General features: G+C 27.9%; 1 protein-coding gene across 2 annotated transcripts; it reads left to right on the forward strand.

The window, feature by feature from the left end:
- The first annotated feature begins 696 nt into the window (after positions 1-696).
- Positions 697-3441, forward strand: LOC123202772 (ubiquitin-fold modifier 1-like). 2 transcript variants are annotated; one of them, XM_044618890.1, is made up of 4 exons: positions 697-858; positions 950-1047; positions 2925-2957; positions 3184-3441. In XM_044618890.1, the coding sequence occupies exons 1-4, from the start codon at positions 791-793 to the stop codon at positions 3279-3281; spliced, it is 297 nt and encodes a 98-aa protein (XP_044474825.1). In that variant the 5' UTR covers positions 697-790; the 3' UTR covers positions 3282-3441. The 2 variants fall into 2 exon arrangements, with proteins under 2 accessions (XP_044474825.1, XP_044474827.1); XM_044618892.1 differs by lacking the exon at positions 2925-2957.
- The last annotated feature ends 8213 nt before the right edge of the window (positions 3442-11654 follow it).

The raw sequence follows: 11654 nt of genomic DNA on the forward strand, positions 1-11654 counted from the left end.
ATAAAAAATAGATACTTTAATTTTTATTCTTGTCTTTATAGAAAAAATATTTTTCTATCTTTGCTTTGTCTCCGATATTAGAATAATGGAGAATCTTCATCCCTTTTTTTGTGGGAAAATTTATCTCCCATTTCCCTTCTTGTCCTTGTAAAGAATATTTCCCTCCCTTTTCCTTAAGAAGAATAATTGAATATTTATTAAGTATCATGATATATTTATAATAATTTAAAAACGTTTAAAAATAATTCAATATTTAAAAGTTTTAGAGATATGTAAGAAATGTGACAAACTGGAGAAGAAATAAATTAGAAATATATTTATCTTTATTTCTGTCTCGCGCCATAATAAGAGGATTTTAATCGTTTCTAATCTTGTCTGTATCCCCGTTCTTATTAGAAAATTTGTTCCCTATTTGTGAAAGTGTGGGCCAAGGACCCTATTTACAGGTTGGAATTCTCATTTCTAAGTTCAACAATATTGATATATCAATATGAACTATAATATGATGCATATTTTCTATGTGAACTAAAAATTACATTTCCATTACAAATTTAGAACAAAAATTTACTTAGTGAGGTTCCCTATTTTTTCTAATACAAGCATGGGCTCAATCCTAAATGGACGAAACTCGAGAAGGCCCAAACAGCTTCTCCGTATTTTTGCTAAAACCAGGAAAATACACTGATATATATAAATATAAATATAGACCCAAAATGCGTTACCTCCCTGCGATTCAGAGGAGAAAACAATCCCTAAATTTAATAACTTAAATCAAACAAAATTAATAAAAATGGCAAGCGGTGGGAAGGTTTCATTCAAGGTTACGCTGACCTCCGATCCCAAGCTCCCTTTCAAAGTGTACGTGAATCCCTAATTCTTTTTATTTTGTTTTGTTTTTTTTTTTATTTGTTGAATTATCTCTAATCTTAATTATTCTATTGAATCGCAGGTTTAGCGTTCCTGAAGCTGCTCCCTTCACCGCCGTTTTGAAATTCGCAGCTGAGGAATTCAAGGTCCCTCCACAAACCAGCGCTATTATCACCAACGGTAATTATGTTCTTTCGTGTTTTTTGTAGTTGTTGATATCGTGATTGCATGTTAATAGTTTTCGTAATTGTGTGATTTCTTTTCTGGGAGTTGCATAGTTGTTTGATTTGATGATTATTAGCTTAATTCTGTGTCTTTTGACTATAATTGATGATGAGAGAAAGTTAATCTGATATTGCTAAATCACATTATCTGTGGATCCTACAAGGTAGTCCAAATGGCAGTTGTGTTACAAATTGTTGAATATTATTAAAATCAGTTTAAGATATAATGATATTAACTGCTTCAAATCTCATAATGGAAAAAAAAAAGGTTTTCTGTTATAAATAGCCTGAACGATATTGTCCGCTTTGGGCTTCAGACCTGTACGGTTTTGTTTCTCTTATGAAAACGCGTTATTCTAGGTAAAGGGACTTCAGGCCCCGGGCTTCAGGCCCCGAGCTTCAGGCCCGCCTAGAAGATATTGTCCGCTTTGGGCCTATCAGCTCTCACGGTTTTGTCCACTTGAGTGCGTCATTCAAGTTAAGGGCTTTTGGCCCCTGCCTATATACACGCTCAATGGACTGCACGGGAGCGATGTGGAACTTCAGGTCACAACACACCCCCCCCATCGCAAATCGTGCTGATAACGTGTTATAAATAGCCTGAACGATATTGTCCGTTTTGGGCTTCAGGCCCGCACGGTTTTGTTTCTCTTATGAAAACGCGTCATTCTAGGTAAAGGGACTTCAGGCCCCAGGCTTCAGGACCGCCTAGAAGATATTGTCCGCTTTGGGCCTATTAGCTCTCACGGTTTTGTCCACTTGAGCGCGTCATTCAAGTTAAGGGCTTCTGGCCCCTGCCTATATACACGCTCAGTGGACTGTACGGGAGCGATGTGGGACTTCAGGTCACAACATTTTCATAATTTTACTGAAAAAAAGGTTTTATTTTAGTGTGCCTTTATACATTGGAAACTATTTTCAAGTAACTAACCAAACGCTGCTTTCTCTTTGTGAGATGTATGATCTAATTGAGCATGGCCTATAAGTCATATTAAAAGAGGTTTCGTAATGTTATTTGACCATGAATGAGGAGCATGTATTTTTATCACTTAGTTCAACTCATCCTTTGCATTCTTGAAGCTTCCATTATTGATTCAAATTACATTGGGAATTTGGTGGCAGAAATAGTAAAATTTGGAATTTTAGGACCATTGGTGAGAAATGTTAGTTCTCATAGCACTCAATTGACTTCAGTTGGAGATTGATTGGAATATATACTGAATAAAATTAGGCAAATAAGATTAAACTTATTAAGATAATTGGCTCTTTCTTATTGGCTCAAGTATTTGCAATTAGTAATATCTCTGAGCACGGTTTTTATCAGAGTTTTTTTTTTTTCAAGTCTTGTGTTCAAATGCTGAAAATTCCTCCACTCTACCATTCAAACGATGACAGAGGGCAATTTGATCCTTTATTTAGATCCACTTGAACTAAATTTATCTGTGTATTTAAGAATATGTTAATTTTAAGCACTTTTGTTTTACATTTTCCATCAGTTTCAGCTATTGAGAACAATGGTGTTTCAACTGGTATGGATGTAAATATTCTTGACACATTGATATATATATCTTTTGTTCTGTCCACTCTTGACCAATTCTCTGAAGAAAGAGGTAATGAGTGAGGCGATTATTTAACACATTAGACAGCTACGCGAGAAAATAATTACAAAATTTATATATAATGTATTATTATAATTATCTAGGTTTATAGATTTTCAGTTTGAGGCCATATAAGTTTTTTGTCTACCGGAACCATACATCTACCTTTGATTACCTTAAGTCACATTCTGTAAGGTGAGATTATAAACTTGGAGTTCATTGTTTTTATATGCAGATGGTGTAGGAATCAATCCTCAGCAAAGTGCAGGTATACCCATACTCTTTATGCACTGTTTGGTACTTCCAGTTTATTAGAAGTCTTCACCTGGTTAAAGACAATGTTATATGAACTCAAAAAAGGTCTTTAATATTCCTTAAAATACTTGAACAGATTTCTATTTTGTGTAGCTATTTTTGATGTATTTGCTCTAGGTAACTGTAGTATTGTATTTTCTCAATTTATGTGGAATATAAATTTCACTGGTTTTGCTCAGGTAATGTCTTCCTCAAACATGGTTCTGAGCTACGTTTGATTCCCCGTGATCGTGTTGGAGCTTCAAGGATGTTGGAAACTGCAGCATCATTTGAGTAAAGAGGCTGGTTCATTTCCTTGGTTGCTTTAAATCCATTGAGTTTCTTTACATTTTTTAATGTTGGGAGCATAGAAGAAATATTTCCTGTGCATCATACTCCTTTTATATCATAGACCTTGTGATATAAAAAGTTTCTAAAATGGATGGACTATTCTATAATTTTGTATGAGTGATGCAGAAACTATGACGATTGAATATCCCAGCCATCCCCAACATTAATATATAAATTTTAAAAAGACGGAAAATAGGCTGGGATATATTGGTATGGAGACATGGGATGGATTTAAGAAAAACGCAGATAAAACCCTAAGTTTAACAATCCATTAATCTTAAAATATCACTATAAGGGATTTGAACTAATATCTTCGAATTTCTCTATTGACACTCAAACTAATACGTTTTTGGCCTTGCGGATTCCCTTCACTTGCCTATGGCTATAAACCAATTGCCAAAATGTTGTATCCGTTAAATCTAATGTCGAATATTCTATGTCGGCAAACCCTTTGTTAACAATACATTAGATTATATGATGCTTTGAATCAGAAGAAAAGAACAATCTTTTAGCTGGGCCTACGTTCATACGAGTCTTCAAAATGCCATAAAATGATCTTGCCAACCAACTTTATCGTAGGCTGCCAAATTTGCTTAGAACTTTCTCGCGCATGAGTGTAAGCGACAAAGAACACCGTACAAACTAAAATAAATTTTGAAAGATGGGGTGTGTGATGTGTAATGACGTGAAGGACCACTGTGGGCAACTCGTCTACTTGTTAAGGTCCACAATCGGCAACCCATATATGTGGTTGGTTCATTTTGGATTTAATGAATACAAATTTAATATAAATAATAATATATTATTATGTTGTTAGATATATAAATAATATTAAAAAATATAAAATTTTATATCGTTTTTTTTTAATTTAATAATTTTTTTAATATTAAGTTTTGAAAAATTACTTTTTTTTAATATTTTAAATTTCTTCAATGATTTATCGACAAACAATGGTTGTTCTCTTCCTTATAATGATGTCTCTCCCTCTTTAGTAATTTCTCCCTCGACAAATGTAACCTAGTCTCTTAACTTCCTTATTTTATAAATAAGGTTGTCTTATTTTTATCGTTAACAACTAATCTTTGAAAGCTAACTGTGACTAGAAACTTGTAATTTAGTTATTCACTGTTTTGTTGGCAAGGAGTTTGTTGTTGTTGTTAGGTTTAATCATAACTATTAGTGTTGTTAAACACTGGTGAGATTCTTGACACTTATAATAAATAATCATTTATTTGCCAATAAATATTAATTAGAATAAATGGTTTGATTTGTATAATAATAAAATTATTTATATATATATATATATATTTATTTTGAATACAATAATAAATATATATTTGATATATATTATTAAATAATTAAATAATTTTAAATTAGAAATAAAATAATATTTAATTATATAATAATATATTTATATATTTACATATTTCTTTTCTTGCACATTAGTCATTACAACATAAATTAAAACTCTTTGACTTTTTTTTTTTTTTTTTTTCAATTTAGCATGCAATGCCCACTATTACATGTTACAACTAAGCCGATCCTTCGATTTGACCATCAAAGGTTAATTCAAAACTAATCATTTAAGTTGTTGGATGTAATTTATCGAAAACACCCTCCCATTGTCAAACAACATTCCTTAACAACGCCTTAATTTCGTAAATTCCTTGTACACTCAATATCCCGAGAAATTTGATAGAGCCGGCCCGAATATCTCGGAGAGATTTGGGGCCCCGCTTTTTTTGTCCTTTTTTTTTTCTCAGTCTCACAGAGATCTCGCTGCTCCTGCTGAGATCCCACTGCTCCTGCTCCACCCACGTGAACGTGATGGCACTACCTGGTCACCAACCATACGGATTGACCAATTTGCCATTGTCGACATCCTTTTTACTCTATCTTTCAATATTTGTGTTTTTATTTCATCAAGTAATACAATCCGTTTTCATTTTGAATATATATATATATATATATATATATATATATATATATATATATATATATATATATAAAATTACATAATTAATTATTATTTTATATTTATTTTAAAATTATTTAATTTTATCATAATACATATAAATAAATATTTATTTATATATTCAAAATAAATACATATAATTTTATTATGTTTAAATTATCCATTAAAACTTTTAAAAAGTTATTTGAGTTATAATAAAAAAAGTTTTATACATAATAGGATATGAGTTAAAATTAATAGTGATTATAACATCGATTGCTACATCAAAAATTTTACGTATTTAATATAATTAATTTAATCTCAAAAAATATTTCAATTCAAATGAAATTTCTTATAAAAAATAATTATCCATTTGGACTGATTTGGAACATGAAAAATACAATAGAAATACTATAAAAATTACATTTTTCTTTAAACAATAACCAAATTTTCATTTATTCAATTTTAATCAAATTTTAAAGATTTTTCTTAAGAAATACTATAAAAATAATTATAACCTTTTTTTTCGAGATTATATGAATTATTAGAATATTAAACAGATCATTTATAAATATTATTATTAATATCTTCTAAATGATTTCACTATAAATTCAAAGAAATATTGTATATGGGAGGTATATTAAAAAAATTTTGATGTGAGTTAATATTAATAATAATTTTAATTTTATAAAATCAGATAATTAAATAGTTTAACGTCTATTAATAGATGAAGAGACTATAAAGGGTGTCAGTTTACCCCCATTGACTTTTAAAAAAACTTCAAAAGTGTGTATTATTAGTTTTCAGCCACTCTCTCCATGGTAAAATATTAGTTTTAACCGTATTAGTCTTATGTTTAGAAAAATTAAAATTTACCTCAAATATTAGCTTCAACTTTAGAAAAGTTAAATTTTACCCCATTTATTAGTTTCAAAATTCAAATTGTATATCATAATATATTATGCCCTCTTTCCATTTAAAAAGAAAGAAAGTTGTCTACTCTCACTTTCTCTGTTTAAAACAAAAGTGGTAAAATTCTTAACACACATCTCTCAAAAATTCCAACAAAACAATTTTTGTAGTACGATATAAAAATGAAATCACTCAAGGGCATTTTCAAGAGTGTGGACGGTCCAATTAGATACAATTTAAGAGCTTTTTTAAACCAAACTAAAAAAAATGGTTTAAAAATTTTTTAAATCAAACCAAACTGAAAAAATACAGTTTAGTTTAATTTAGATTACGGTTTAAACATATTAAAATTATTTACCTCTAAATATATATTATTTAATAAAATTAATTAAATAACAAAATAAATATAAAAAAATAAGTTATACACCTAATTATTTATTAAAAATTCTCTCAAATATCGTTTTATATATATATATATATATATATATTAAATACGGTTTTATAGTTTTGTTTGATTTGAAAATCGTTTAAATTACAGTGTAAATCGAAATTTATTTTTCAAAGATTTATCAACCGAAACCAAAATATTTTATATACTAAACTGTAATTTTTAAATAGTTTAGTCTGATTTTACGATTTAAACCGAATTATGCATATTTTATATTGCTTTGGAAAAAACAAGAAAATCATATTGATGAAATCATAATGTAATATTCCAACAAATTATATATATATATATATATATATATATATATATATAGTTTTGTGGTTTAATAAATTTATCAATAGTTGATTAATAACTTATTTGTTTTTAATCTTAATTCCTCCAAATTTGATTTATAGGTTCGTTATTGTCAATGTCAGTTCACAGATGAGTATGAGTGATCAATAAAGATAAATTTAACATATTTATAGATTATAATAAATATAAGTTTAATATATTTATAAGTTATAATATAAATAAACAGTATAAGTGTACGTCTTGAGATTTATTAGATTCTTAATATATAAAAGTCAATTAATTTACTTTATATTGATTATATCTTTACTCCAAAATCTGATATAATATATTTTATCTCATTAAAAATTGCCATTTAAGGGTAATTTAAGAGTGAAAAATTAGGTCATATTAAGAAATGATTTTAATTGCTTTAAGAATTTAAATTATATGATAATTTATATATTTTTATAATTTTAAAAAATTTAATTTAATATTTTATAATTTATACCTCGACCGAGAAATTATGATAGATTGAAGTGAACACGGCCTTTTTGTTTCCTTTTAAAATATAACAAAATCAATCCATCACCATGTGGGCCAAAAATTCTAGAAGTCACTTGAAATCCACGTCCCCTTTGCACTGCCCAAAAATTTTACTTTCATATGAGTAATGGATTTGGTTGGTATTTAAATGCCTTCTCTCTACAAGAAATCAATGAGATAGATTGGTGATACATACGGTTGAATATCAAGGGTTGCCTTCTCTCTATTTAGTTAATATTTTAAAGGCCAAAGGAACATTTCCCACCGATTTTTAATTTAATCTCAAAAGTATGCTTGTAAACCAAAACACTTATTCATGATTTAATTTTTATTAGAAGTAAGAGTAAAATCGTTATTTTATCACAAAACTTTAAAAATTTATATCATTTTTCTTTTTTATTTAAATAACTAATTTTTTTTTTTATGATTAATTTTAAAATGTTATATTTCTCCTCTTAGGATTTTAATTTTTTAGATGACTCAACGGAATTTGACCATCATAGAGAAGAGGTGTCAACGATTTGGAGGAAGCGTCGTCGATTTGGATAATGCTTCTCGACAAAGTATCATCAATCTGGATGACACTTTGTTGTTGAGAAATATCGTCTGGACGATTGACGACACTTTGTCATCCAAACTCCGTCCTTTCATTGTCTGACCACTATCTGCTCATCAGATTAGTTGGCCAAAAACGATTTTCAAACCCTATGGAGAGAAATTATAACTTTTTAAAACTTAATTATAAAGAAAAATTGTTAGTTTTTTAAACTAAGAGAGGAAAATGATAAAATTTTTAGGGTTTAATGATAAAATAATGATTTTATTATTGTCTCAAATAAAAGCTAACTCACGAATAAGTATTTGGATTTTTGAACTATCATAAATATACTTTTTAAGACTTAAACGAAAACTTAGGTAAGAAATAATCCTTTGGCCTATTTTAAAATGCTTTTTAGGTCAATCCTAATCCTAAAACAAATCATACAAATAATTATCATTTAATTGGAGTTTAGGTAAACAATAATTTTCCATTAAAAAGGCAAATAAATAGTTGTAGTGTATTAAATGAATCTATCATGATCTAAAAATGAACATGTAACCTCTCATTATTTGATTATTGTGGCATCATCTTCAATCAATTTGCTTGTGTAATTGAAGATTACCCATCTGAAATTAATGCACAGAAAACAATTCTTAATATTTGCCAAATGTCTATTAAGAAGGCTTGAAAAGTGGACGCTAAAGTTTTCGGGGGAGTTATATCACTGAAACAGTTGCAGTCAACCCGTCGACCGTCGTAATACATGGAGGCTAACATAACCATTACACCTCAAACAAAAATATTAATATTTTATGATATATGATACAATATAAATAAAAAATAATATATATTATGAAATATATTATAATTAATATAATACATATTATTGATATATATTTTTTAAAAAATTAAATTTTTAATACTGTATATGATTCGGCTCCCATAATTAAAAGAGCCCGAAGCCAGTGACGGGCTGCTGCTGGTCTTTTGCCATTCTGGCTACCGATACGCACCGTTTTAATAATTAATAAAGATTACTTGTGTTTAAGTAGTTAATGCATCGTAACGAATTAGTGTTTACTGTTGTGATTAATGAGCATTATCGGCTTGGCTCCGAGAGCAAGCAAAGGAGCTGTAGTTGTGGGGTGGGGTTAGCTCGTGATGGTGAAGCACGTTTTCAACTTTATGTGGACGGGAGAATGAGGTGCAATTGGTTCTAGAAAAGGAATTGTAATTATTATTTCTGCCTCCTCGCGGTTGATTGGGTTCTTTTCAAATAATCAGTCAATGTTGTAATCAATCTTTTTATTATTTTTATTGATATAATCCTCCTTCTTAAAATAAAAAAAGGGCAAAAGAGTTGTTTCCACGTAAAGGTTTATTCCATTTTAAATTTTTATTCGTAAAGTGTTAAAAATTTAAATATATATTTATTAAATTTTATTATTTTTATTAAAAATAAAAATATTATTTAAAAATAATTTATCTCTTTTTTCGTTTTAATTTTAAAAATTAATAATTTTTCTTACAACTTAGTTTTAAGAAATAATTTTCCACTCTCACTATTTAGGATTTTCATATTTTTAAATTAACAACCATCCCTCAAAGTTAAAAAATATTATGCTTATATTTTCAAAATTGCTTTCTCTTTTTCTGGCAATTCATTCTAACACATCATCAACTCTACTACTAACATCTTCTCTCCCTTACAGTGGTTTTTTTTTGTGTGAAAACCATCGACCATTTGATCAAAATGATCAGATTTATAACACAAATCCATGCGATGTTTTTTAACAGAGTTGTGTGTCGATCGTCGCATAAATCTGTGCAACTTTGTTGTACGAATCTGTGTGATAAATTCGGCCATTTCAATAGAATTTTGGATGGTTTCCATGCCAAAAAACCATTATAGCCAAAAAGAATAGCCATTGGAAAGAGAGAATGAAATTTTGGAGGTATAAGTGTAATGTTTTTTAACTTTGAGTGAGTAGATGTTAATAATAAAATATGATAACATTTAATGACGACGGTGAAAAAGTAACTTCTTAAAATTAAATTATGAAAAAAATTGTTATTTTTTAAAACTAATATAAAAAAAAAAAGATAAATTATTATTTTTTTAAATAACTATTTACCTTTGACAGTTATAGTAATGAGTGAGTATTTAAATTTTTCAAAATTTAATAAATAAAAGTTGTAGATACACTAAATCTAGAGTGGGAATAAGTCTTTTGGCCAATAAAGAATAATAAACACATGTAATTTGTATTTTCCTATTTGACCTTTTGAATTAATCACATGTCATATATTAGATTTAATGTGTGTTTTTCAAGTTATCAACCAATGAATGTCAGCATTAATATGACATTCATTAATATGAAAACATTCTTGTTACCATATGACATAATCAATTATATATTTGATATTTATTTATCTACTAACCTATCTTTTCATAAAAACAATATCCATTTTAAAAATAAGTTCTATTATTAACATAACATCAAATACACATAATACCCACATGTGTATGGTAGGATTATTTCTGTCATTTTATTTGAGTTTGTGTTTCACTAATATGAATCTAGACACGCTAATTGGGTCAAACTCGAATTATGAATTTAAAGCCCAATTTGATAAAGTTTAATCTAGTACTATAACGTATCAAACCTAGCCTATGGGTCTTTCGGATCGGCCCATAAACTTTAATATTAAGTATATCCTGATTTGTTACTAATTAAAAATAAATAAAAATTAAAAAAAATCAGACAACAGAGCCAAAGCTGAAGTCTTTAAGTTTTTTTTTTTAATTTTTTAATTAATTTATTTTTCTCTATATAAACTAATGAAACTCTTCATCAATTTCAATTTTTCTCAATTTCTATTCTTTTATTATATTCTAAATCTTATTTTCTCTTATCAACCCTTTCATTTTCATTTCAATTTTATCATTACAAAATATTATAAATTGATCTAATATAAAAAAAATTAAGATATTTGGATATTAAAAACGAGTAAATAAATTGTATAGTATATATATTTTATTTATGTTTGTAATTTATATAATATATAAATTAATTTATTTATCCTATATTATAAATTTATAATATTTTTTATCATATAACCACAATATTTCTTCGTCATAAATGAGAAATTGTAAATAAAATGTTTGATATATTATTCTCGATTTTAATAATTTAAAAATAATTTGTATTTAAAAATTTTGATTAAAATTTAAAAAAATTATTTAAATGGACCGGCTCATTTATATATAAAGCCACACTTTAGGTTTTCAAAAATATATGGATCAACTCGATCTAAAGACCCATTATTATATGGGTTTTAGGTCTGACTCTACTCATAAACCCGATGGGTCTAGCCAGAACCAATCCAACCTATTATCATGTCTGTGTGAATCAAAATAGGTAGTTGAACTGTTATTTGTAAAAGTGAGTGTTTGTTTAATAAATATCAGGTGAATGAACAGGTAATACATCATATCATAAATGATTTAAGTGGCGAATACAGAATTCTATAAAAATGGATAAGTACTACACGATTTTCGCTATCCTATAATGCACAAACCCAGTTTAAACATTTTTACAATATTTTTTCAGCATCCAGAGGCCACAAGTCAAGAAGATCATGACCG

The sequence above is a fragment of the Mangifera indica genome, chromosome 19 (genome assembly GCF_011075055.1).
Source record: "Mangifera indica cultivar Alphonso chromosome 19, CATAS_Mindica_2.1, whole genome shotgun sequence".
NCBI lineage: Eukaryota > Viridiplantae > Streptophyta > Magnoliopsida > Sapindales > Anacardiaceae > Mangifera > Mangifera indica.

Bases quoted from the DNA above. Each gene is read 5' to 3' on its own strand.
- LOC123202772 (XM_044618890.1), top strand. From the start codon at position 791: ATGGCAAGCGGTGGGAAGGTTTCATTCAAGGTTACGCTGACCTCCGAT. The intron at 859-949 runs GTACGTGAATCC...ATTGAATCGCAG, and splicing joins CCCAAGCTCCCTTTCAAAGT to GTTTAGCGTTCCTGAAGCTG. The intron at 1,048-2,924 runs GTAATTATGTTC...TTTTATATGCAG, and splicing joins CAGCGCTATTATCACCAACG to ATGGTGTAGGAATCAATCCT.